Genomic DNA, 27,346 nt, shown 5'->3' on the forward strand with positions numbered 1-27,346 from the left:
AAGAGATCTAAGAAATTGAGGAATAGATCTATCGACTAGAAGGGGAAATGGGAACTGAGGCCACGCCAGAGAGGCTTCATGTGCTGCAACTTAAGCAAGACGGATATGGAGCCCTAGTGACCGACAGGGCTAAAGTCCTAGGGAGGAAAAAACTCAGAAGAACATATGACCTGGGGGATAAGGCAGGGAAACTCATGGCCTGGCTTGATAACAGAGAGTGGATGAGCTGGCTGGTTCCAGAACTCAGGGATACAGGTAGCCCTTCCATAACAGACCCACAGGATATCGCAAAACGATTTGCTAGACACTTTAGTGAGGTGTACACTACGGGGGCACCATTCATTGAAGAAGACTCATGTTTGTTAAATACGGAGTACGTACAGTTACACATGCTATGATTTTAATTTTTAACTTGGAATCGGCAGACATTTGTTTTTATACTGCGACGTTCTTAAATCAGTGCATCAACGCTAGGAAAAGTATGATTTTTTAACTGAAATTTTGATCAATTGGTTAGATATGTCTATTTTAATGTAAATAACCACATCTGATATGATATGATTTTATGAAATATGTAATAATAGTTTTGATTCCTTTTTTAACATTTTGTATTCTGTCTGTGCTTTTATGGTCATCTATTTGAACCGAATAACGCTTCATGAAATGAAATAAAATGACTCTTCCGAGCTCTTGCAAGGCATAACGCTCCCCACCCTCTCTGCAGAGGACCATGATTTTCTAGACAGTACATTAACGACGGACGAAATAGCACAGGCAATCAGATCGTTGAACTCAGAAAAAGCCCTTGGCCCAAACGGCATTCCTATTGAGCTGCATAAACTCAGGCCCGACAAGTTAACACCCTATTTAAAAGGAATGTTTGATGAAAGCAAGGAAAAGGGGATACTGCCAATAGATCAAAGAGTGGCCACCATAGTCACCATTCATAAGGAGGGTAAAACCAAAAATGACTTCGCATCATACAGACCGCACTCGCTCCTCAACTTGGAACCCAAAATTCTTGCCTAGGTCCTGGCTAATCGCCTAGTTAAAAATATAACAAGCCTGGTGCACCCGGATAAATCAGGCTTTATGCCGCACCTAAACACAGCACTGAACCTGCGTAGAGTCCATGGAGTTCTGGGTAGAGCAGCCACGATCCGCGAATCAGCCATAATTGTATCCTTGGATGCGACCATGGCATTTGATACTGTCGAATGGTCCCATCTCCTGGCCGTACTCACAAAAATGGGGTTTGGTCCACGCTTCATTCAATGGGCACGCCTCTTGTATAATAGGCCCATGACGCAAGTTGTAGTCAATAACAAAAGATCAGACACGTTTACCTTGAGTCGAGGAACCCATCAGTGATGTCCGCTTTCACCTCTCCTGTTTGCCTTGGCCTTGGAACCACTGGTGGTTTGGATCCGGAGGGACCCAGTAATAGGAGGACTGCATTGGTCTCCTGATTGGGAAGACAGCATTTCGCTTTATGCGGACAACATACTATTGTATCTGGCCTCCCCCAAGAGGTCCCTGGGGTCAGTCCTGGACATTCTTGCAGTTTTCTGCAGATATTCCGGGTTTTCCATCAATTGGAATCAGTCCCATCTCTACGTCCTTCAGGGAGACCCACCACGAGGCTGCACAATACAGATTAGCGCTGTGGGCTTCAAATATTTGGGAATATTCATCTCCTTAGACCAAACACTCCGATACAATCACAATCTTCTCCCTCCGTTATTGAGGTTGAAATAGGACATAGCTAGTTGGAAGTCTCATCCCCTGTCACTCTTGGGCAAAGAAGCTCTTTTCAAAATGATGTCCTTACCCTGTTTCTTGTATGCCTTGCAAAATGTGTTAGCTCCTGTGGACCTGACATATTTTAAAGAAATTGAGGGCCTCCTGCGGGACTTGCTAAGAGATGGGAAACCACGCATTGCCCTAAACAAGCTCACATTAAACTGATACGAGGGAGGCATTAGCCTCCGAGACATCCAGAAATATTATTGGACTGCACACCTTGCAGCCGTCAATCATGGCACCTATGGTAGCCCAGATGACCCTGGATATAATATGGATAGTTGGTTCCTCCCAGGCGGGAATTTCAATTGAGCACTCTACTCCAAACCTGGCCAATTCCATCTGACAGGCACTACCAAACACTCGGTAGAAGTCTAGCATGTTGTATCTAAATCCCTCGGGTGGGGATATAAACTGACTTTAGAAACTCCCTTGTGGGACTCCGAGAGGCTGGGTTGCCTATGGAAATCGGACAGATTCGATAGGTGGGACCTGATTGGAATCTTACATGATAAAGACATGTGGGAGGAGGGAGAAGTGAAGTCCTTTACCACTCTATAGCAACAACAAGAGCTAGTCGACACAGAACTTTTTCGATACAAACAAGCCCGCCATTGCACTGCATTTGCTTCTCCCATAGGGCTCTTCCCCCCTGAGTCCTCCCCGCTGGAAGATAGAGTGCTGGATGGTCACCTGCCCGGAGAAAACTATAGCATTAATATATAAGAAGTTAATAAACAATATGACAGACCCCCTCCAAACCCTATGGGAGAAATGGGTATGAGATGGTATCGAATTGGATGATGAAGAATGGCACGAGGCAGAGTCTTCTCCGAGAGTGGTAGCAATCCCGGCAGTACTTAGGCTGGTACAGCTCAAAAGTCTCCATAGAGTATATGTTACAGGCCCCAGACTGGTACAGATGGAAAGGGCTGAAGGAGGAGAGTGTAGGGTAAGGTGCGGCAACTTAGGCACCTTCATGCACATTATATGGGAATGCGAGCATATGCAATCCTACTGGAGAAAAATACACAATATAATAAGTAACGTGCTCACTGTAGTCCTTCACCCGGAGGCACGTAGGTGCCTTCTGAACATATGGAAGCCTATAGATCTGAATAAACATCACACACAGGGGGTTACACTGGGGTTAATGTTGCAAGGAGGAACATTGAACAATTATGGGGAGCGGTGCAGCCACCCACCGTAGAGGCCTGGAAAAAAGATCTTGATTGTTGCATGCACGGGGAGAAGACGGTCTATGTAGCCCGGGGTTGCCCCAAAAAATTTTCTCGAATCTGGAGCCCATGGAACGCATATGGAGGGGACATGTGCCTTCCACCGCGTAGTATTGAGCAGGATGATGCCCTCACTCGTAGATTGTCCCTACAGTATAAAGTTATACTTAGTGATTGCCTATTGTTGTCACTGCATATGATAATCCTGATTCCACTGTATTGTATGGTTTATGTCGATGAATGTTAATAAAAAGAAATTAAAATGTTATTTTTTTTAAAGATTGGTCTACACCTGTTTGGCTTATTTAATTTACCTGTCAGTCCCTTGTAAAGTGGTATCTCAGATACCCAGAGCTGGTAAATTAAATGCTGCTGGTGGGCTTGCCGCGCTGGTTGCGCCACCCACCGAAGTAGCTTTTCAACCCGTCTCAGTCCTCTGCCATTGCAGGGCCTGTGTGTGCAGTGTTACTGCCGCTATTACGTGGCACCTAAAGTGTGTGCCATGTCTGTGACCCCCCTTTTACTGCATGTCAGTCTCCCCTAAGGTAGGCCCTAGCTAGCCCTATGGGCAGGGTGAATTGTAGGTAGAAGGTAGGACATGTACCTTAAGTGTGTGACATGTCCTGGTAGTAACACACAGCCATTTTGGTTTCTCACTGCTGTGAGGCTGCCCTCCCATAGGAATGCATTGGGGATTCCCTGATAAGTGTTTCAGTGGTTATTCCTGATATGAGAGGAGGAGCGGGGTCAAGTTTGTTATGGTGGGAATAGTAATAATAAATACTGCACTATAGTGTGCGCAGATTTATTATCGCTATTTTAGAAATGCCACTTCAAGAAGTAGGCATTTCTTGGTGCTATGTGTCTGCCTGTCTGATGTGGATTGCATGTCTGCCTTTGGAGTGACAGAGATTGGTGAGGTGTGTGTGGCTCCAGGGAGGGAAGGGTGAGTCAGTGCTAGGCTGAATAGGAGATCTGCAATTGGAGTAGTGGGAGGAGTAGTCCCCTGACCCTGAATAGGTCTGTGCCTGCCTAGGTGAATGCTGGCTCCGCCCACCTGTGGTGTTGCCGATGACAGCCCCAACCTGACAAAGGAGGGTGGGAGCCCTGTAAACAAAGTGCTCCACACCCCCCAGAACGAGTTGAGGCTGGATTTGCCCAAGCCCTGTGCCAGGACAGACAAAGCAAAAGTGGTGTATAAATATTGGGGCTGTGACCTCATGAAAAGTGTGCTTCCTTGTGCTTCTGAGGACTAGCTGCTGCTGGGCTTCAGGAGGTACCTTCATGAGGGACTGCCTCCCTTCTGGAGGGCCCTGTGAGCTGGCCTGCCTGGGTCTGGCCTTGTGCCCCTGAAACTTTGTTCTTTGGAGCTGTGGCCCCTAGCGCCTTGTGAAGCACTGTATCCAGATTCCAGGAAAGGAGGAATGTGGGGCTGTGCAGCACTGTGCTGCGAAGTGCCTGCAGAGGGAATCCCGAGCGTAGAGATTACCCTGAGTTGCTGGAAGGAGTTGGAGCCCAGCCTGCATTGCCACTGCTTAGAAGAAAGGGAGCCTATCCCACAATGGTGTGCGTTTATTGGTGGGAGCCCACCCCACCTTTATGTTGCGAGAAGCGGGAACCCACCCGCAGGATGGTGCCTTTATTTGTCTAGCGGGAGCCCACCCCTCATGCTGGTACCATTATTTGTGGAGCGGGTGCCCACTCCGCATTTGGTGCAGATCAAAACCAAAGCGGGAGCCTACCCCGCCTCATAGTGCCTCCCGGAGTGAAGCCGCCACAGAGAACGGCAAAAACAGAAGTCAGGTGGGACTCGCCTGGTTGTAGGCGGGCCGGCAGGAGAGACGATGCCAGAGCCCCGTGTGGTGCTACTTGAGTCAGGACGTTGTAGCCTGGGCCTGGGCAGGGCTCCAGTGAGCTGGAGAGAGCCCCTCGGAATTGGCCAAGTCGAGACAGAGCAAGACCCCTCCGGTGACTGCAAGAGAGCCTCGGAAGTCAGGTTTTGTGGAAGCCTGATCGAGGGAGGAGTCATGGAATTGGAGCTTTCTGGCCTCCGGTAGATGCAGGAGTGAGACCGGTGTCCCAAACAGGACGGTGTGTCGTGGATTCAGTCAGAAGAACCAACCCCGGTGAGTGGGGCTGTACGTGAGCCTTTTTTTTTTTGGTGCGTGAGCCACACCGGAGGCGTCCCGGTGCAGGGGTCACTGTGATTGCTAGAGTCCTGACGAGAGGGACTCATGGGACACTGAAGTGCTGAGGCTGAATTCCTTGTTGGGGAGCAGTTTGTATTGGAGAGTCCCGGGGCCAGTTTGTATTTAGGAGTCCTGGAGTGGGGCTCAAAAGGGCACAGTGGTACCAGGCCTCATGATCACAGCTGCACCGTGAGAGAGAGCGGGCAGCTGACACATTGGGGACAATTGTGGTAGAGTTCTAGTGGGGACTTAGGGGAAACAGAGGTGCCAAGGCCTAGTTTCCAGCTGCACCACGAGAGAGAGCGGGCAGCTACAATGTGGGGCATTATTTTTCCTTTCTCATGATGAGGGAGTGAGATACACTCCTCTACCCCAGCGCATTGCGCACCGTGATTTTGCTGCATTGGCAGCTACGAGCCCTGACATTTAGGACAAAGAGCATTTGGGCCCCAGAGAAGGCCAGTTCATCTGGGGTCATTTCAGTGTGTCTGTTAAGGTGCTGTGTGCACTTTATCTGTGGTACTGGGGTGCAGTACTCAAGTTTTAGGCATAATGTGTTTATTCCTAATGTGGCTTATTCCTAATGTGTCTATGCCTATTGTGATGCCTATGACATAATGTGTTTATGTTAGGATGTTTATGCATAAGCTGTTCATGCCTACAGATATTGCATAATGTGTTTATGCTTGTGATTTGTGCATAATGTGTTCTCTGCCTAATGCTAATGTGACCTGATGCTGAGGTCATTATTGTACCAGTAGTTACTGGTTGTGATATTTGTACTACTAGTGCTTTCTAAAGGTTCTGACATCGGCCTCATTGGCCCTGTCCTGTATATAATCCCCTGTAAATATTGCCTAGTGACAGTTGGCACAGTGTATATTGTGTGATTATGATTCTAATGTGTTTTGGATAATACAAAGGCTATTTTTCATATAACCTTGTGTGGAGTGTCTTTTGTGGTGTGCCTAGTGTGTTGCTGCTGTTTGTGTGTGTTGCGCAAACGCTTTACACATTGCCTCTCGAAAAAGCCTGACTGCTCGTGCCAAGCTACCAAGGCGGTGAGCAGGGGTTATCTTCGATGTGTAACTCCCTTGCCCTGACTAAAGTGGTGGTTTCTGCCTGGCTTTGGCGCAAGCCTTACCCATGCAGAAATGCCATTTCTAACAGAGGGTGAATGCATGAATCAATCAGTGGATGTGTGAATAGATTCATGAAAGTAAAGATGAGTGACAAAGTGCATGAATGATACGTTGTTGAGTACCTAAACCCATCAATGACACATTAGGTACTTTCATTCACACTCCAGGCCTATTGGCATTGCTAATGCTTGTTACTGTTAAAAAGGTGCACTTCGCAAGAGCAGCTGAGACATAAAGTGAAGAAAGATGATACTTAATGCTCTCGTCCAGTCCTGACATAGAATCAATAGCCATGTGTGGATGTGAGACTAGGGGACAGACCAAAGTCACAATTGAGTACAAACCTGACACAGCCTAAAGATGCGGAAACTCGATTAACAGCCCGAAAAAGGGTGGAGGCGGAGCAAAGCTAAGAGCCAAAGACAAGTGATCAGGAATCAGAGAGGCAGGCCACAGATACTCCTGAAGGGGAACATGATATGCGTCTTCACCGTCACCCCGAAATGCATAACATGAAAGCAATTGTGTAATTTTTATACCACGTATCTAGTCTAAAAGTTTGTATTATATTACACGAAACAACCAAGATTGGTCGTTTCACAAGTACCAGTATTATACTATTAAGCTGGTGTTTCTCGGGTGCACAACGATTACATAGTTACTGGCGTTGGGCCAATATTAGGACATTTTTCGTGCGAGTAGAATCACAGAATGGAGACTTGTGGTAAGTAAGAGACATTTGAACATTTGATCCAAGATTAGTAATGACCCGAAGTGGTGGGAGGTAAAGATGCCATCGGGGGCGGGAGCGAAGAGGAGGGAAGTGGGAGTGGGTCCCATGTTGTCCTTTTGTACATTGTGGTGAACGTGTCTTCTTTTATTGTGTTTCAGGACTCTTACCGAAACCGACCCTTCGGATCACCTCCGGGAGCGCGACCGTGAGAGGAGGAAACCTGACCTTGAGCTGTGCGGCTGCTGCACAGTACAGAGATATGAGATTTGCTCTGAGTGGAGGTGGAATCCCTCGCCCTCCACAAGACCCTCCTGGGGCCGAGGCCGTCTTCCACTTCACTGATGTAAACTCGGGGCACGAGGGGAGATATTACTGCCGGTACTATTCCAAAGGAGCCAACCGCATTGCGTCTGACTTCAGTGACACCGTCGAGGTAACGCTCCGAGGTGAGAGCTGAGGTGTTCTTTTGTGTCTTCCGCTGCTTTCGTGTCGTGCGCGCCTCTCGATTTAGAGGGTTATTTTGTATTCAGCTTGTGTCCTCTTTAGTTAGGGAAACTCGAGCTCGTTAGATTTCCACACAGATATCGCAATGCTGGGGGCTCAGAGGGCGACGAATCCTTCCTATAGGGTGAAGCCATAAAAGACGGGCCCAACCGAGGTTTCAGAGAAAAGCTCCGTGCGCAGCGATAACTGGGACAAGCTGGGGTGCGGTGTGTACTGGGGAGGAGAAGATGGTTAGTTTCTGGCCTTTATGTTTGTTTGTTTTCCTCTCATCACAGATTTCTATCCGAATCCATCGGTTGTGTTGAGCCCCGGGAGCCTGGTCGCCAAAGGAGGAACTCTGACCATAAGCTGTACATCGGAGTATCCGAACATGAGATTTTTTCTATACAAAGGAGGTAACATTTACCGTCAAGTGGACCCCCCTGGAAGCGAGGCCGTGTTCGTCATCAGCGGAGTCCGAGAGAAGGATGAAGGGCGCTATGAGTGCCGTTATCATTCCTTATACGGAGCGGCCGTGTGGTCTGATCCCAGTGACTCCTTCCAGATTAGAGTCCTCGGTAACAATGTGATGCTGTGACTTTACTTCATCTCTCTCCTTTCCTGTAAAACAACTCTATGTTTTTGACACTCACTTCTTTTGGCCTGCTCCAGTCTAACGCTCGTAGCTCCTCGCGGCTCACACTGAACACACAGGGTTGTTCTGTCACTTTGGCGGGTCTAACCAGAGCGCAAGATTCGCGCGAGCGTCAGAGAGGGCAGCGCGTGCCAGGCTGGAGCGTGTGAAGAATGGAGGAAGGGTTTGTAAGAGGAAGGAATATATCCCACATCTTTTCTACCTCATTTACAGACCTGCCAACCACCGGGCGGTCTTTTCACTCCAACTAGGGGTAGTGATGGCAGTTGATCTATATAAGAACAGGTGAACAGCAGGAAACACGCCTGCACCATTTGTAGGAAGGAGACATTACTCAGATTTTAAGCATTGAAGATGCCACACATTATCCACAGAAAATTAATCTCTTGAGACGCTCACACTTTTATTTTTTGTAAGAATTTGTTCCTCAAATCCCTTTACTTTCCCGGATGTGCAAGCAAGTGTAGCGAGTGATATCCTGCTATTCTATCCTACAAAGGGTTGTTTTGGACTCTATTCCAGGCAACACATGGGGCGGCGGGAGGGGGGATTTCGGGTTGCATGAACCATGTGAAAAGGGCATGAGGTTGGGTCAGACACTCGCTTTCGTTTTCTCGCTTTATTTTGTGTTTCTGGTCGCATGATCTCTTTTTATGTTTCTCTTTCTTTAAGACATGTACCTGCCTATCTCGTGTTTATATCCTCGCCTCCCATATTTATGTCTTTCCTTCTTTCTTATTGACAATTCCTCGCTCTGACGTCCTTTCCCTCTTCTTTGCCTGTGTTTGTATTTTACATTTCTTGGTTCATCCTATTTTTCTTTGATTCTTCCACTTTCATTCTTTCTTTCTCTCTTTCAGTCTCTCTCACACTTTCTGGGCTTCTCTTAATTTTTCCCATGTTCTCACCACTTTCTCTCTGCATGTAATTCCTTCTTCCTTTGCCTAGCTCGTCAGCTCTGTCCGCCTCACTTCCCCTTTCTCTGCTGATTTAGTATTTTCTTGTATAACCTTCATTTTCCAGTTTTTCCCCTCTTCCTGCCTGTCTCTTCTATAGAACAGTCTTCTACTTTCCCTCTCTTAAGTGTGGCTTGCCTATCTTTGACTCTGTTTCTTCATCTCTCTATATCTCTTTTGTCGCTTGCCACGCTCTCTCTTTCAATGTCTGTATGTCCTACCTCAACCCTCTCTTTCTTCACCTGCTTTTTTTTATCTCCGTATTTACAAGTTGTTGCTAACCGCAGTTAGCGGCAGTTTTCCGGGGTAAACTTGAATTTTTAGGATCGCCACTTTTGTTAGCAGGACTTAACGAAAATGAGATGCAAGGTAGACGTTCCCGTGCAAAAACTGCTGTTAACTCCTCTTTGCGATATTTACAACAAATTCCTTGCATGGTGCAAACCAAAAAAACTGCCTCTAACTCCAGTTTTAGGCAGTTTTTTGAGACCATAAAATAGCTGGCCTTAAAAATGGTGCAAACAATTGGGGCCTCATTTCAGAAGGTTTTGGTGCTGGACAGCGCTGCCGGGAATGTTGGAAAGAAACAGTTTAATGGAGTATAACCCGTTAACTCAGGTGAGACCGGGTAAAGTTTGTAACATACGTCAATTTCTCAACTGGAAGGCATTTAATTAGGACGAAGACAAAAAAACGCGTTGTAGATTACAGCGGGAAGGGGATAAAGAAAGGGAGACCACAACGGGGATGGTAAAGAAAAGGAGTTATTATGTGTGTGTAGTTATAACAGCACTACAGTGCAGATTGATAAACAGTGAACATTAACACACAAAGTGAGCACTGTATATGCTAGTGATAGTGAGCAGTGCAGTGACACAAGGGTTAGGATAACAGCGTAAACAGCGAACAGAGTGACAATAGTACTGTGGTCAAAATAATGCAAATAAGGGTTTTTAGAACATAGGAATGTTGGGAGCTCCATTGCAGACAATGGAGTGCTACCTGCTTCTACGGGCCGGTAAAGGCCCGCAGAGCAACATTCCAATGTTCTACAATGGCTTCTCGAAGTTCGAGGGGATTTATATTCCCTCGAGCTTCGAGAACCCTTTGTTTAATTTGTTAGAACATTCTGCCCTCTAGTGGCAGAATGTTCTAATAGCCTTATAGTCCTTCGTAGCAGGGCTATACGGCTATTAAAGTCCCGCTGTTTCGTTAAAGTCCCTCGCCTTCGGCTCTGGCCTTTAACGATTCAGCGGGTCTTTAATAGCCGGTATAGCCCGCTACGGCGGGCTATAAGGCTATATTAGAACATTGGAATGTTGGTAGCTCCATTAAAAACAATGGAGTGCTCCGGGCCTATAATGGCTGGTATAAGCCTGGAGCTCCAACATTCCAATGTTTCTTTGATCACAGCTCTGGCTGTGAACAAAGGCTTCAAGGAGCCTGAGGGGATTCCAATCCCCTCACGCTCCCATAAGGCTTTGTTATTTTTTGTTAGACTATTCTGCCCTCTAGTGGCAGAATGTTCTAATAGTCTAATAGCCCTTAGTAGTTGGGCTATACCGGCTATTAAAGTCCCTCTCCCTTGTTAACGCTGGAGAGAGCCTTTAATAGCCGGTATAGCCCTCTATGGCGGGCTATAAGGCTATAGTATAAGCCTGGAGCTCCAACATTCCAATGTTTCTTTGTTCACAGCTCTGGCTGTGAACAAGGGCATCAGGGAGCCTGAGGGGATTCCAATCCCCTCACGCTCCCATAAGCCTTTTTTTTTTGTTAGAACATTCTGCCCTAAACTGGCAGAATGTTCTAGTAGCCTTATAGCCCTGCGTAGCTGGGCTATACTGGCTAATAAGGTCCCTCTCCCATGTTAAAGGCCCTTGCCTTCGCCTCGGGACTTTAACGCTGGAGAGGGTCTTTAATAGCCGGTATAGCCATCTACAGCGGACTATAAGGCTATAATATACAAAGTAGATATTTATCATTCAAGACAAGTAAAAATGACCAAAACAGCGCCAATGTTTTTAGCTGGGTAGTCAACGACGTTTGAACCTGATTGATTTCAGGTCATCATCAGGACAATGGTCAATAATTTTAAAGTAGTGCTTTTTAGAGGGAAGGAGAGAGAGAGAGAGAAGGGTTAGTAACTAAGTAGCCCAAGAGTGAAACAAAGAGAAGATGGGAGGGTACTGGTGGTTGGTAAATACCTCAGGTGGATGTAGAGTGGCTCAAACGTCCTGGTTTGGTGAAACAAGGGTTGCCACAAGAGAGGCAACGTCAAGCAACCGTGGTGAAACTGCATGGGGAAATGCACATGTAAGCAGTGGTGGCTCCTCCATTGGGGTGTGAGGGCATTGCCCCACTGCTTTCTCACAATGAGAGAAGCAGAAACATGAAATTGTAAAACTACCATTTCATATTTCTGCTTCTCGCACGACGAGAAAGCAGAAGTGCCTGGAGTGCCTGGTTGGGGGCGGGCGGGTGGGCGTTCCTCCTTGAGTGCAGGGGAGGCGTGGCTAGCCCACTGTCTTTGGTGCGGACTGTTTGTTCAGTCCCCAGGGCTGACCAAACCAGTCATGCGCAGTAGGGCACTCTCTCTTTTTCTCTATGTAGGCTGCACCTACATAGAGAAAATGGCTTCCTGGCCTAAAGGTGCTCAGCCGGGTGCTGCCCGCCCGCCTCCAATCACAATGATGCCATTGCAGCGTTGTGATTGGCTGAGGGGAGCGTGACGGAGGCTGCCTAGGTTAACGCCTGGCCGGCAGCAGCAGGAGAGGTGGCGTGTGATCTGGAGGAAGAAGTGGAAGGAAGGTATTAAGGTAAGTTTAGTTTACATTTTATTTTAATTACTGTCCCACTCTCCCCCACACCCGCGCGAACCCCCCCTCCCGTCTTGCTGGCCGTGACTGCTTGCAGGCCGAGAGCCTCATCTGTTGCTGTGGTAGGCCCCTGGTGTTGTAAAGCGCAACGGGCGAACCTTTTGGCAAGCGAGTTCACCAGCGACGAAGTTGAAACCTTCCAGCTGGGCGTGCTCATTTTTCCCGCTTACTCAGGAAATCACGAAAGGTGCTACTGCAGAGTTCCCTGACAAAGAAGCACAAAAAAATATGCTTCGCTAATTTGAATTTGGTCTTTCTGTAAATAACTTCTTGGCTCTTGAAAGCGCATATCCAGTTCCAACCGTCTCAGGCTCATTTACTCGCTGTCCGAAGCCGGGTTTCCTTACTTCACAGCGATTCTCTGGGCACATTTCGTGCACCTAGATGAAAGTGCCTGCAGTCAGGGAAACCGAGCCCCTAACAAATAGCTTGCCCTGGAGTTGTCTCCCAACCTGTTTAAGAAGAGTGAAAATAGTGAGGGGGCCTTTGCATTGCATCCCAAATGCAATAGTCTCTCTGACATCAGCGAAGGAGAGGACAGGGCTATTTGAACAGCGTGGAATTTGACAGCTTGAGGACTGTGAGCCACCCGAGGGGCCTCTCAGTGCACCTGGAGTGGCTTTGCCAACCATAGGCATGCTATGCACTAGTGGATCTTACAAAGAATGAGGACTTCTTAAGGGGAACCTACATTTAGAGCTCCAAATTTTTAGGTGTCAGTGTTCATTTGAAAGGGCAGACAGCCAAAGAAATTAAAAGAAGTCGCTGCTTTGAGAGACAGACAGGGCCGGACTGGCCATAGCGGGCACCGGGCAATCCCCGGGTGCGCCGCACAGATGGGAGCCGGTTTTGGCCCCCTGGTGGCCCAAGTTGTTACAGGGCCGTTTTTGCAGCATAGCGGCAAAATCGGCCCTGTACCAAATCAGCCGAAAACCGCCCCGGAAAAGAGCTCTGGGGCTACTCCAACCCCCCCAAGTGGGTAGGGGGCAGGGGGGGGCGCCCGAGCACTTTGCCAGGGCCGGTTGTGATTCCCAGTCCGGCCCTGGAGACAGAAATAGTGAGCGGGGGGAGAATGACTTCAGTGTTAAGGAAAAGCCACCAATCTTGCTTAACATTGTTACAAATCTGAGGCTGAACTTTGATGTGAGTCTGGCCCTGGAGGCGAAATTGACTACTGTAGACAAAGCAACTTTAATCTAAATCCACATGCCAAAACTAATTTCACACATCACCATGGATTCATCCTGAGCATGCTCCAAACAGTTACACAGCGCATGCTTCTGCACGTCATGTGTTTTCTGTTTAGCGCCCGCTGAGATGGCCTGAGAGATGATTTTTATGAGCTGTAGCAGCTGGGCCTCATCATTGAAAATGCCATCGTGGCCTGTTGAAGTGCACTGATTGGAAGACTCCTGAGGGTGAGTGTTGTTTTATTTACTTGCTGTAGTGTCGGGCTCCCTTTAATCTTTCATCCTGTCTTTTTCTTCCTACCCTGCACTGCCCTTGACCTGTCAGTCGCTCTCTCATTTTCACTCGCTGTTTTCTCTCTCCAACACACTCTCTTTATAAAGGATGGTAGGAAGACGGAACAAAGGTAGCCTGATTGTGCGCCGATTTACCTGCCGGAAGTTTGCTTAATCAATTTTCTAGCAAGGAAGGCTCAGCACTTTCCTCAATTACTTTCATTAATGATGGGAGCAGGTGATTCAGCTACCTATCAGCTCTTCATAAACATGGTCTGCAACATGGAAGTTAGGGCTCCGGTTGATTGGGCTTACGTGTTTGGGCTTTTCAAACATGGTTTGCAACAAAGGGCAATCTTCGACTATGGACAAGATTTTGGGTGCTGCATTGTGTGTGAAAATATATATTAAAAGGAACAACGGTCCTAAGGAGTTGCAATGTAGACGAAAAATAGCAATATAGAACACAATAAGTACTATATTTACCTCCAAAACCCAGCCGAGCAAGGAGTATTTTATTTTCAGGAATAACAAAAGATTAATTGACCTAGAGGGTCAATTAGATAGGGCACAATCCTGTACCTATCCCGAAAACATAGAAAAACCATAGATTAAGAGAAGGGGTAAGTTGAAAGAAAAAGGTTTTACAGGCAAGTAGAAATTTCTTTGGAGCCAGAGAGTGGCTTGCGAATTAAATGAAAAATTCCGCAAATCTCAATCAACAGTGTATACAACTTAATATGTACAATGATTTACATGTCACACTGTTTTTAGAGCGTCAACGTTTCGATTCCTATTGCTCCTAATGAAACGGGATCATCATCAGGACTGTTTTAAATCACTGCCTGTTTACAATACGAACGCCTGTGAGAGTGAAGAAGGGAGAAAAAATGAAGAAACAACATGAGGCATCCGCCTGAAATCGTAAGGTTAAAGAGCATTTAGCAAGGTTTAGGTGTCAATTATAATTTAAATTTAAAATAAAGGCCACTTTTGGCTGCATCTCATAGTGAATTATCTGAGATAACGGTGAGTTGTGATGTCATCTCGTGGTTTAATATACATGCGTGCATTTTCATTTAGCACAGTGAAAAAACGGCGCGGTGACTTGGGGATCAGGTGGTCATTCATTTCTTGGTTTTGTTCAATAGTGCATAATAGGGTGGGTGGTGACATCTCTGGTCCGAGGTAAACGAAGAAATGACTTTGGGGTGCTCGTGACGGTGGTGAACCAGTGAATTCCAATTTTGGATCGCCTAATTGTGATCCTGATTGCCAGGCGAAGTTTTGGGAGGATTGCAGTCGACGTGGGTGAAGTGGGGTGGTGGTGAACGTGGATGAGAAACGCACTGACCTACCAAGTCCTTAAGAGGCTTGGTTTGGCGTGGGACTGCCTACGGGCAGTTGCCGGTCTGTCTGAAAGTGATTAAAGGGGTAGCTCTAATCATGCAATTGAAGTTATTGCTAGAGCCGGGGATAATTACCTTCACGGGTTCTGGATCAGGGTCGTGAGGGCGCGATTGTTCCTTGTTGGAGGGATTTTATTTACTCCATTTCTGTTAAGGCTCTGAGAGCGGGGTGCTGTATGGTAAGAAATTGTTTTTACCATTAGGAACGGGCACTTCATGGTCTGGGTTGGCGTGACTAATAGGTAAAGATGGATGCTTACCTTGCTTCAATTGGAAGCAGCGGCGGGTGAGAGACAGGAACACGAGGGTCTTCTCCCTTTTGGTTAGCGGAGTGAAATAGCTCCTTGGATTTGGTCCGCAAGCTCGATGCTAAATAGTGAAAATCACATTTAGAGCGGCCTTTTCATAGTTGGGGTGAAGGAGTCCGGGGGAATTTGGAAACAAGCTTACCTAACTTCTCAGTGGAAGCGGCGGTTGGAGGGAGGAAGAAACACGATGGTCTTCTCCCTCTTCGATGGCAGCGCAAATCCGCTGTGCAGGTGTGCCTCGTTGGTTGGACATTTAAGGCCGGTGAGGTGCCAAACCTAAGGGAGGACTAGGCACAGCTTCCTTATGTTTGGCGGCCATGATGGAGTGGTGGAATTGGCTGGGAAGATGTGCAACTGGGTTGTTTTGCAGTCGCCATGATAGATTGGGCAGCCCAAAATTAGTTTAACATCGGACAGTGCTCTGTCGTGGCTTATAGTGCTCATAGCCGTGACGAGTGAGGGCCTTTAGTGCTCTACATTCATACACATTGGATTATAAAACAATTAAAATTGGTAGTAGTAAGACTTTCAAAGTTAGTTAGTTCTGTATCAATTTCTTCACGCCTCAAGGCTTTTCTGGTTTTCAGAGAGAATGTGAACAAGTCTTAACGTGGCTGCGCATCAATAGACATTTAGATTAGCGAAGTCCAATCCTCTGTCCGGTTCAGTCCATTGCGAATAGAGTCCAGCAGTATTATGCACTTCAACTCTTCTTTGTTAAGGAGACTGGACATGCTGCCCCCTCTCTGGGGGAGTTTCAATGCTTTTAAAACAGTCCACCGAATGTCGTCCTCATCATGATTTGCCTCCAGTAAGTGTTCGACCAGTGGGGCATTTGGCGTCCGACACCTGATGCGGCTCCTATGCTCTCTTAATTTTTTGTGAGGTTTGGCCAACATAGTTTTTGTTGCAAGGACATTGGATGAGATAAATTACATTGCTTGTGTTACAGTTTGTGAGAGTGTTACATTTAAAGGTGACATTGTTGAACACAAACGTTTTGCCTTCAATTGTTAAATTACAAACTGTGCATCCACCACATTTGACATGTCCAACTATGGGGGACAGACCCCATGCCGTCTCAAGAGTAGAAGAGTGGTTAGGACTGGGGAGCGCTGCGCAAACCAGATGGTCCTTAACATTCTTACGTTTTCTGAAAGCAAAAATGGGGCGCTCGATTTCTAGAATGCCTGCATTAATCACCGGCCAGTGTTTTAGAATCATTTTTCTCAGATTGTTGGAGATGGGAGAGAAAGCTGTGACACATGCTATTCTGTCCATGTTTTTCTTTGGGTTTGGAACAAGGAGTGTCTCACGTGGGCGGTACCAGGCCCTTTTCAGGGCGTTTTTTACAATTTTCTTCGGGTATCCCCTGTCTTTGAGTTTATTGGCCAGGATAGTACTTTCTCTAAAATAATCCTCCCTCTGGGAACAGTTTTGCCTGATTCGTAGGAATTGGGAAAATGGTAAAGAGTCCCTCAATGCTCTGGGGTGATTACTCGAGTATTCTAACAGGGTGTTTCTCTCGGTGGGTTTTCTAAATAGCCTTGTAAGCAATTCGCCTTCCTGATGAAAGATTGTTAAATCCAAGAAATTTATGGAAGTCTTATCAGATGTGGAGGTGAATTGGAGTCCCAAACAGTTGTTATTCATCCAGTGTAAAAAGTGGCGCAGTACATTGATGTCTAATCTCCATATCATGAAGATGTCATCAATGTATCTGCGCCACATGATGACACCGGAGAAAAAGGGATTATAGGGTAGCAGAATTACCTGCCTTTCTATTTCGTCCATGAACAATATGGCAAGGTTTGGGGCAAAAATCGCGCCCATCGAGGTCCCCTTAATTTGCTGATAAAAGAGGCCTTGGAACGTGAAGAAATTTCTGGTCAGGTAGATTTCCAGTAATTTGCAAATAAAGGATGTGGGAATGGCATGTGGTCGTGGGCGACTGTCTAAAGTCCTCTGTATAACAAGCAGAGCCGCTGTTTGCGCGATATTAGTATACAGAGACTCCACGTCCATGGTGCACAGGGTATCGGTTTGGGGATTAAAGGGATGGTGCTCGATCAGGTTGATCATGGACATGGAGTCACGTACATAGCAAGCTGTTGGGTGGACAAATTCTTTTATAAAGAAATCAACAAATGCCCCTAAGGGTTCCAGTATAGAACCTCATGCCGATACAATTGGGCGGCCTGGGGGGGTGTTCAGATTCTTGTGAATCTTAGGTAAAGTATATATTACCGGGGTCCTGGGACTTTTCACATTTAGATAGTTGAATTATTTTTTAGTCAGGAAGCCTTCTGATACTGCCTCTGTTGTTACCTTACGTATGAGTTCCTGAAGTACCTTGGTCGGGTTAGATGCGAGCCTAAGGTAGTGGTCTGTGTTGTCTAGTTGTCTTTGGATTTCAGATGTGTAAGAGTCAAGCTCCTGTATGACAATTCCACCCCCCTTGTCTGCACTTTTAATCACGATTGAGTCATTATTTTTCAAGGAACAGATGGCTTGTTTTTCTTTGAGTGTGATGTTATATGGTATAAACCTTTTTTGTTGTTTCATGCTCGTGAGGTCTTTAAGCACCAGTTTCTTGAATGTAATTACTTCTGGTGGTATTAGACTCGCAGATGGTAAAAAGGTTGAAGGAGGGCGAAAAGGAGTCTGTGCATTTACTTCTGGCGATGGGTGAATTTGGAAAAATGCCTTCAAGCGAACGTGCCTGAAGAATCTTAGGAGTTCGGTGTGTAACTCCATAAAGTTAGGTGCCACAGTAGGAACAAAAGTGAGGCCTTTTTTAAGGAGGGAGAGTTCATCTTGCGCCAGCAAGTGAGTGGTAAGATTAAAAATGGGAATGGTGTCAGTTGTGGAGGGAATCTGTGTAACCATTGGTAATAGTTGTTCCTGGTCCTCCGTACCCCCGGGGGGTTGACCCATCTCTGAGCTTTCTTGATGCGCCCTCGTTGTGGTAAACTAATTTTGGGCTGCCCAATCTATCATGGCGACTGCAACACAACCCAGTTGCACATCTTCCCAGCCAATTCCACCACTCCATCATGGCCGCCAAACATAAGGAAGCTGTGCCTAGTCCTCCCTTAGTTTTGGCACCTCACCGGGCTTAAATGTCCAACCAACGAGGCACACCTGCACAGCGGATTTGCGCTGCCATCGAAGAGGGAGAAGACCATTGTGTTTCTTCCACCCACCAACCGCCGCTTCCACTGAGAAGTTAGGTAAGCTTGTTTCCAAATTCCACCGGACTCCTTCACCCCAACTATGAAAAGGCCGCTCTAAATGTGATTTTCACTATTTAGCATCGAGCTTGCGGACCAAATCCAAGGAGCTATTTCACTCCGCTAACCAAAAGGGAGAAGACCCTCGTGTTCCTGTCTCCCACCCGCTGCTGCTTCCAATTGAAGCAAGGTAAGCATCCATCTTCACTTATTAGTCACGCCAACCCAGACCATGAAGTGCCCGTTACTAATGGTAAAAACAATTTCTTACCATACAGCACCCCGCTCTCAGAGCCTTAACAGAAATGGAGTAAATAAAATCCCTCCAAAAAAGGAACAATCGCGCCCTCACAACCCTGATCCAGAACCCGTTAAGGTAATTATCCCCGGCTCTAGCAATAACTTCAATTGCATGATTAGAGCTACCCCTTTAATAACTTTCAGCCAGACCGGCAACTGCCCGTGGGCAGTCCCACGCCAAACCAAGCCTCTTAAGACTTGGTAGGTCAGTGCGTTTCTCATCCACGTTCACCACCACCCCACTTCACCCACGTCGACTGCAATCCTCCCAAAACTTCGCCTGGCAATCAGGATCACAATTAGGCGATCCAAAATTGGAATTCACTGGTTCAGCACTGTCACGAGCACCCCAAAGTCATTTCTTCGTTTACCTCGGACCAGAGATGTCACCACCCACCCTATTATGCACTATTGAACAAAACCAAGAAATGAATGACCACCTGATCACCAAGTCACCGCGCCGTTTTTCCACTGTGCTAAATGAAAATGCACGCATGTATATTAAACCACGAGATGACATCACAACTCACCGTTATCTAAGATAATTCACTATGAGATGCAGCCAAAAGTGGCCTTTATTTTAAATTTAAATTATAATTGACACCTAAACCTGGCTAAATGCTCTTTAACCTTACGATTTCAGGCGGATGCCCCATGTTGTTTCTTCATTTTTTCTCCCTTCTTCACTCTCATAGGCGTTCGTATTGTAAACAGGCAGTGATTTAAAACAGTCCTGATGATGATCCCGTTTCATTAGGAGCAATAGGGATCGAAACGATGACGCTCTAAAAACAGTGTGACATGTAAATCATTGTACATATTAAGTTGTATACACTGTTGATTGAGATTTGCGGAATTTTTCATTTAATTCGCAAGCCACTCTCTGGCTCCAAAGAAATTTCTACTTGCCTGTAAAACCTTTTTCTTTCAACTTACCCCTTCTCTTAATCTATGGTTTTTTCTATGTTCTTGGGATAGGTACAGAATTGTGCCCTATCTAATTGACCCTCTGGGTCAATTAATCTTTTGTTATTCCTGAAAATAAAATACTCCTTGCCCAGCTGGGTTTTGGAGGTAAATATAGTACTTATTGTGGTCTATATTGCTATTTTTCGTCTACATTGCAACTCCTTAGGATCGTTGTTCCTTTTAATAAGTATATGACCCTTGGTCCAAAGGCCCCTTTCGGGTTTCCTTGTTTTCTTAAAATGAAGCATTGTGTGTGAAAGGCATCATGGAGTGTTGTAATGCATATTTACCGGTCCAGCAGAATTTAAGTCTGTTATTAAACATACTCCGAGGAAGGTCTGTGCTTCATATTCACACACAAGGCTGCACAAAGCTTTGCCTTGGCAATGCAGCCTGCACAGCTGCAAACTCACCATCCTTAGGGAGTGACATCCACTTTCGATGTCTTACACCCTCTCACCCGCTAACCTGCTTTCTCATCCGCTTGCATCTGGGTGAAACAGACAAGGGCTGCAACGCAGAACAGGGAATTAGAACAGCAGGGGCTCCAAACTATATGCAGATATTAAGGTTAATTCGTTTTTTGGTTAGTCCTCTCTAGTAGCAGAAGTAGTGACAATCACTGTGGGACGCTGAATTTCAATAGTTTAAATTAAATACTTCATAGTGTCATTGTGTGTTTCCTGTTCTGTAAAATGAACGCCAGACAGGCAGCTGAGCTAATCAAAATCAAGCCTTCCTCTCAGGATACTTGCTGGCCTGAAAAAAATTCAAATGTACACTACAACAAGTTAATCTGTAATTGTTAAGGCTAATCTGCAAATGAAAAGGGAGGTTGGGAGCTGGGTATTGGGAAATTGGCATTAATTGATCAAATCACTTCAAGGTGAGTGGCTCGCTAAGGAGGTTGTGTTCCTGTGTTGCTGCTGGCCGTTTTGGAGCCCTACTGGACTTGGAAATCTGCGAGTGGGAGAGCTGCTGCCAAGGAGAGCGGGACTGCGAGGTCCGGCAGGCTGTGCGTGACCCAGCGAGCACACCTGCCGCCTCTTCCCGTGTCTCCGCCCCCCTTTTCAGAGAACGTTTAGGATTTGGCGCACTCACGCGTAAGCGGGACGCGTGTGCGGGACATATCCCGGGACGAAGCCCGGACTAAGGGCGGACCCTCTGAGACCCTCCGAGAACCGAGGAAAACCGGACCGGGCGCATTGCTCTTTGCCCTCAGGTACTGTTTGCTAACAACATTGATCTATTTTGGTTGCGTGCACCACCATCCGCCCGTAAATGTCTCTAGTTATACCAGAACAGCCCATGTCTGATAAAGCGGGAGTACTGTTGAATGGCACTTTAGACAAGTACTTCTCAAAATCCACAACCGACGTTGCTAGGGAAAGTACTTTGGCAGAGAAGCGAGCGGATCGTCGCCGCTCGATTGAAAATATGAAGAATGGGTCTATTCTCTTGCCAACATCCCCCGTCATAGGGTTGATTGACATTGTCACCGAAACAACATCTGGTGAATTGATCAATCTATTAGACTCTGACCCCTTGGAACTAAAAGTAGCTGTGCTCACACCTAATGTGTCAACTTCATTAGAATTGACCAGGCCAACTGCATCTTCTGCATCTGCATCATCTAAAGACATTAGTGAATGTACGCCAAAAGAGGATAACTTGCTATTGGTAACTACATCACGTAGCAGGGCTGCAAAACAAATTCCCCAGGAGAAACGCTATGGCCCACCGCCTATTAAGAAACAGCGAAGAAGGAGGGACCTGTTGCAACCAAAGTTGAGTTGTAGAGACTTTGGTAAAAAGGCAATCACTGCCCCAAAGGTATCACATAATTCTAATGTTGAATCAGAAGGGAGCACTATACCGCCTTTATCATTATCCCAGCCTAACCCACATCTAGTCCAAGAGCATAGTATGGACACTAATGATGTTGCGAATGTATCAATAGTAAACAAAGGTTCTGTGACCCTATTAGATATAGAGAGTTTGATTAAATCATACTCTGCAAGTATCATTGAGAGGCTGATGGAAGTAGAAAGTAGGCTGTGTAAGATTGAACATGTATTAGGATGTAAGGATGTTGTAATCGATCCTGGTCGGAACAATGTAGGCAAAAAACATCAGAATATCACTACAAAACCAACATCGACCCCTGCTCATGTGTCTACACACACCCCAAACAGTACTACAATTCCATCCACGACTGCACCTACCGTAAAACCCATGGGGAAAACAGTAACAGCACTGGTCCATCATCATTCTCCTCCCAAGCCCTCTCAAACTAAAATTGTTGATCAACCAGCTATAAGTGTCATAAATAAGACTATTGACAACACTAGTAATAAAACACTTCTGAGAAAACCAGTGAGGGAGGTGGGAGAAACTAGACATACCTGGGGTAAACCTAGAAGGACTCCCTTACCCGAACTTCCCCCAGAGGCTGTACCCTATGTGGTAATTTTAACAGGGGTGCCTGTGCTTGGTCCAAACAAGCGGGAGGGTTTTGCCCAATTAAAAAACAAAATTATGCATTGGCTGAGCATTTACAGGCCTATTGCAAACCACATCAATGGGGATATCGCCCATGTTCGACGTCTAGAATGGCTAGGGGGCAAACCCAAAGATATCGAAGGAGATATAGTGGTTGTGAATTTTCGAGACCCGAATGCAGTCCAGTTCATTTTGAACTGGCAGTTGGGTGCCTCTAATAATACAATAATTCCCAAACCACTTACCTACTTTTATCCTAGATCTTTGGTGTTTTCATCTCAATATCACCCACCTCAGCACTGCCCTCCACAGCGTATACAGCATTTACAGCAAAATAATTATTCAAGCGTCCAGGACGCTGCTAGTATCCATCATGTTTTGCACTCTTCATCACTTCAGAACATAAATAACACGTACCAAGCACCACACCCGGTGGAAACTTTAGATCCTAGGGTATGGAACTATGTAATGCCCAAAATTCATAATCCCCAGAATGGAAGTATGGATCACCTACAACCCTTCACCCCCCTAGAAACTTTCAACAGGTTTGACATCTTTAGCGGTCTAGAAGATTGTGATTGATGCCATCTGTTCGGGGGGGATGAGGGATCAAAGAAAATGTTCGTGGGTGATGTGGGCACTACAGTTAAGCTTGATGTATCTGATATTAATGTGCTTCCCTGTTTGGACAAAACTGTACTCCTTGATATGAATGGTTCTGAAGATATAAATGTTATGGCAGAACAGGTATTAGCCATGACCAGTTCGGGGAGTACCTTAACTGTTGATGTAGTGCCCTGGTTGCCCCCAGCGGTGCCTTTCCCCAATCTTGATGAGATCTCTGGGGCTGCTGCTGAAAGGCAATCAAATCTCACTGTGTCGATAAAGATGATTTGTTGGAATATAGCTGGTGTTGTAAAAAATCTGAGGGATCCTGAGTGGTCTAATTTTATAGAATCTTTTGATTTCTGCTTCCTTCAGGAAACTTGGGCAGTCGAGGTGCCTCATAGGGTGGGTTATAAGACTTATGGGATTGAAGCGATTCCCTCTAGAAGTGGAAGGGCATCAGGGGGTCTTTTGATATGGGTGAAAATAAATCTAAAGGTAAAGATTGAGGTGGTGCCCACGGACTCTGTAGACATATTGGTGCTAAAAGTCATTCTATCCAACGGGAAAAATTTGTTCCTTGTAAACATTTACAACAGGCCCTTACCTTTATCTGGAGAATCACCAATTGTTGCAAAATTAGACTGCTTTCTGAGCAATCTGGATCACAGCCATGATTTTGTCATCTTGGCAGGAGATCTAAATTGTAATTTTGAGCCAGTTGAGGGTCTTAGCGAAATCTTCATCGAAGAAGATCAAGCAAACAAAATCCCAACTTTAGAGAATGTCAAATCAGTTAAATGCTCAACCTTGGGTCTTCAATTGTTGAGTTTATGTACGGAACACTCTCTTAGGGCTTGCAACGGAAGGTTACCATCTGATAGCTCTAAGAAACCAACATTCTCTAGAAATACTTACAAAAGCAACTTAGATTTTGTCATTGTCTCTATCCCTCTCTGGCCAAATCTCCTGGACTTTGAAGTACTGGAGCGATTTGAAAGCGATCATTTCCCCTTAATTTTAACATTAGAGGCTTTACTCTTTAATAATACGGTCGAACAAAGCATAACTGAGGAAGGGGTGAATTCCAATTCTGAGATTCATATTAGTAATAATAGAAGATCTCTGAAATGGCCACTCATATTGGACCGTAATGATATCCTCAGTGAAATTTATTCACTTCTGGCTGGGACGTTTGGCCCTTATTTGGCGTCAATGGGCGAAGATGCAACAACAACTGCATTCCTGCCATTACACCAAAATTTTTTTAAAGAATTAAAATTACTGGTTACCAAGATGCCCAAAAAAACCCAACAGAAGACCCAGAATCTGTCCCATAGTAAACCTTGGTACGACAGATCCTGTAGAGAATCGAAGAGGGAATTATTGATTGCAATTAAGGCTAAATCTCCTTTTGATGTAAAACAAGCGAGGAACAATTACAAATATGTACAAAGGGCCGCAAAGATGGCATGGGAGGAAGACAGATGGGCCAATTTGCTGCAAGCAGCTAGGGCACGTGACAACGTTACCTTTTGGAGGCTAGTGGCAAACGGAAATAAGGTGGGCAGGGTGGCCAAGGATGTGTTCCTAGATGAACAAACTTGGGTTACCCATTTTACAAATTTATACAAAAAGTATGATGACCCATGTTTGGATATGCATGCACCAAATTATGAATCTTCGGCAGACCAACTCTCCTTTACTCTAGGTGAAACAGAACTGGCAATAACCCAGATCAAATCAGGAAAAGCACCAGGCTTGGATAAAATTCCTGGGGACCTATACAAGCATGATTTAGCTGTATGGGTACCATATATTAATTTTTTATGTAATGCATTCTCATGCACTTTAGAATTTCCAGAGAGCTGGAAGGGAGCGGAAATTGTTTTAATTTTTAAAAAGGGAGATAGGATGGATCCTTGCAATTATCGGCCAATAAGTTTAATGGATATTCTACAAAAAATGTATTCACGCCATATTCTTTTACGCGTGAATAATTGGCTAGATGAAAATGCAATACTGACTAAGTTCCAAGCAGGATTTAGATCTAACATCAGCACATCAGCACAATAGATCAGATTTTTAGATTCTGCTGTCTCTATTGGAAGTACGTGGTGATTAAAAGGTGCCATTTATATGTTGCCTTTATCGATTTAAGGGCAGCATTTGATTTGGTGCCTCGCAATCTACTATGGAAAACTTTGAGTTCAGCAGGTATGCCAAATAACCTTGTCACTCAGATAAGGGAGTTACACGCAGGGAATTTTGCTAGAATTAGATGGGGTCCAAATGGTGAATTAACCCAGAAGATACCCATCGAGCGTGGAGTTCGCCAGGGTTGCGTCCCGGCCCCCACGCTCTTTTCCCTGTTTGTAAACGATATTCCCCAATTTTTGGAGAAATGTAAAAATGACTCCCCGAAACTAAATGGTGAAAAGGTGACATCGCTACTATTTGCTGATGATACCATTTTGATTTCTCAAACGAAAAATGGTCTGCAGAGAATTATAGATACTTTTAATGAATACTGCAGTCAGAAGGGGCTTGAAATAAAGACCAAATATATGGCCCTGAATCCCATAAAACCTGACAGAGGCAACCTTATACTAAACGGCGAAAAGCTAGAATCCGTCCCTCATTTTTCTTATTTGGGGGTGACATTGGACTCCAACTTTACTTGGAAAACACAATTGGATAAAAGTAAATTAACTTTTGTCCAGAATGTTAAACCTATTCTTAGGGAGCAAACTTTAAGTACAAGTAAAGCAGCTTCTCCCGTGATGGAACTTTTTAAAGCCAAGGTTCAATCAGCGGTCCTTTATGGGGCAGAAATATGGGGTCCCGGTTCAAAGGAAACGTTCAGTCTCCTAGATAACAACTTTATGCGAAGTTTAGCAAGGGTCCCGAGAGGCACTCCTTTAGTCCCCCTGGAACTTGATCTAAACTTCAAAAGAACTGATCACCAAGTCTTGATTCGACCATTGATGCTGTGGGTCAGACTATGGCATGTCCCTGAACTTCAAGATTATAGAGATGGATTAAAAGAAGTTATTAGACTTGATAATCAGGGTGACATCCCATGGCTAAGGCACATCAAGATTTGGTTAAGTAATATAGGGCTGAAACATTTTTGGGAGAACCCCGAACATCTACCCGCAAACCCCAAATTAATATTAAAAAGGGCATTTTGGAGTTTCATACTAAATAGGACTACAAGTAATAGTACTAGTGGGACCTTGGTCTCAAGGTTCCTAAACTTTAAGAATGAACCTATGTATGAGACTTTTATGGATGAAATAGAGCCCCCATTAGCAAAAACTTTATTTCTAAAATTTAGATATGGGAACTTACAAATAAAAACCACCTTGGCCCGTTGGGCTAGAAATCGTGCTGCAGGAACTCTGATAATGGATGAGAATTGCTCTATGTGTACTTACAACCAGATCGAAAACGAGCAACATATCCTCCTTTTTTGTCCTTGTTATAAACAGGCCAGAAAGAGATGGATTAAACCCATTTGCCTTCTCTTAGGCTTGAGTTCCAGTGCACAGGCGGTGAGAATCCTAACAACTAATACCTCTCAACAAATAACATTTAGTGTTAGTAGATTCCTACTTTCCATATTCTATACAAGGAAAAAATTGGGGCACTATTTGTAATGTAATACAATTAATCTGCTTGGAATTGTTAAGATGCTCCCTATTTTGACCTATGAATGTAATGTTTCGTTCCATCCAGCTCCTTAATTGTCGTAGTCTTTTTTGTATTTTAAACTAATGTTTTATTTATTGTAATGTTTTATTATAATGAAATGTAAAGTAATATATGCATTGCTCTTTTATGGCAGTTGTGCCGAAATAAAGATCTACTGACTGACTGAGTGGCAAATATTTATTTTTTTGAGCATCAGTGTAAAGAGTTAACAACAGAGCTGTAAAGTAAGTGTGAGATTTTAATTGTAATTGTGTATAGCCTTTACTACCCCAGACCAGGAATTGAATGGACAGTTATGTTAAATAAAAATGTATTAATAGTGCACTTTTAGGTCAATATCTTGCTTACCCCAGTCACATGATACATATAACTTATAAGGGAACGATTTTAAGTCCGTGTGGTTGACTTCCTTATGCTGTGTATTTTTCAGCATTTTAGTTTTAGAAACACTAGCATGTATGCTCAGAGCAACGGGCGGCATGACCTTTGGTATACTGAATAAGCAGCTACCTATGTTGTTGAGTGACATCTCTTTATTAATGTAATAATTGCACTTTCACAATTGCTTTATTAACCATCCTGCTTTCCCATACTTACTTGAAAATGTCCACTCTTTTTTCAAAATTTTCACGGGGGCCTTCCCCGAACCCCACCGTAGGCTGTTCGGGCTCGCTCACTAGCCGCAGTGCAGTACAACATTAATTTTAAGCCTCACCACTTTCAAATGTCACCAGCCGCCACTGCGTGTAAGTACAGAGCCTCAA

The 27,346-nt window shown here is 45.2% G+C and overlaps 1 protein-coding gene across 6 annotated transcripts in view; it reads left to right on the forward strand.

Moving 5' to 3' along the window:
• LOC147701649 (immunoglobulin superfamily member 1-like) overlaps window positions 1–27,346 on the forward strand; it is a 932,114-nt gene that overhangs the window by 476,945 nt on the left and 427,823 nt on the right. For 5 of the 6 annotated variants that reach the window (XM_086930282.1, XM_086930278.1, XM_086930277.1 and 2 more), the window contains 2 exons: window positions 7,264–7,551; window positions 7,885–8,166. In XM_086930282.1, coding sequence (XP_086786408.1) covers window positions 7,264–7,551; window positions 7,885–8,166 — 570 coding nt within the window. The remainder of the gene's footprint in view (window positions 1–7,263; window positions 7,552–7,884; window positions 8,167–27,346) is intronic. The other variant, XM_086930279.1, reaches the window with a different exon arrangement.

Source organism: Lissotriton vulgaris, chromosome 7 (assembly GCF_964263255.1).
Source record: "Lissotriton vulgaris chromosome 7, aLisVul1.2, whole genome shotgun sequence".
Classification (NCBI taxonomy): domain Eukaryota; kingdom Metazoa; phylum Chordata; class Amphibia; order Caudata; family Salamandridae; genus Lissotriton; species Lissotriton vulgaris.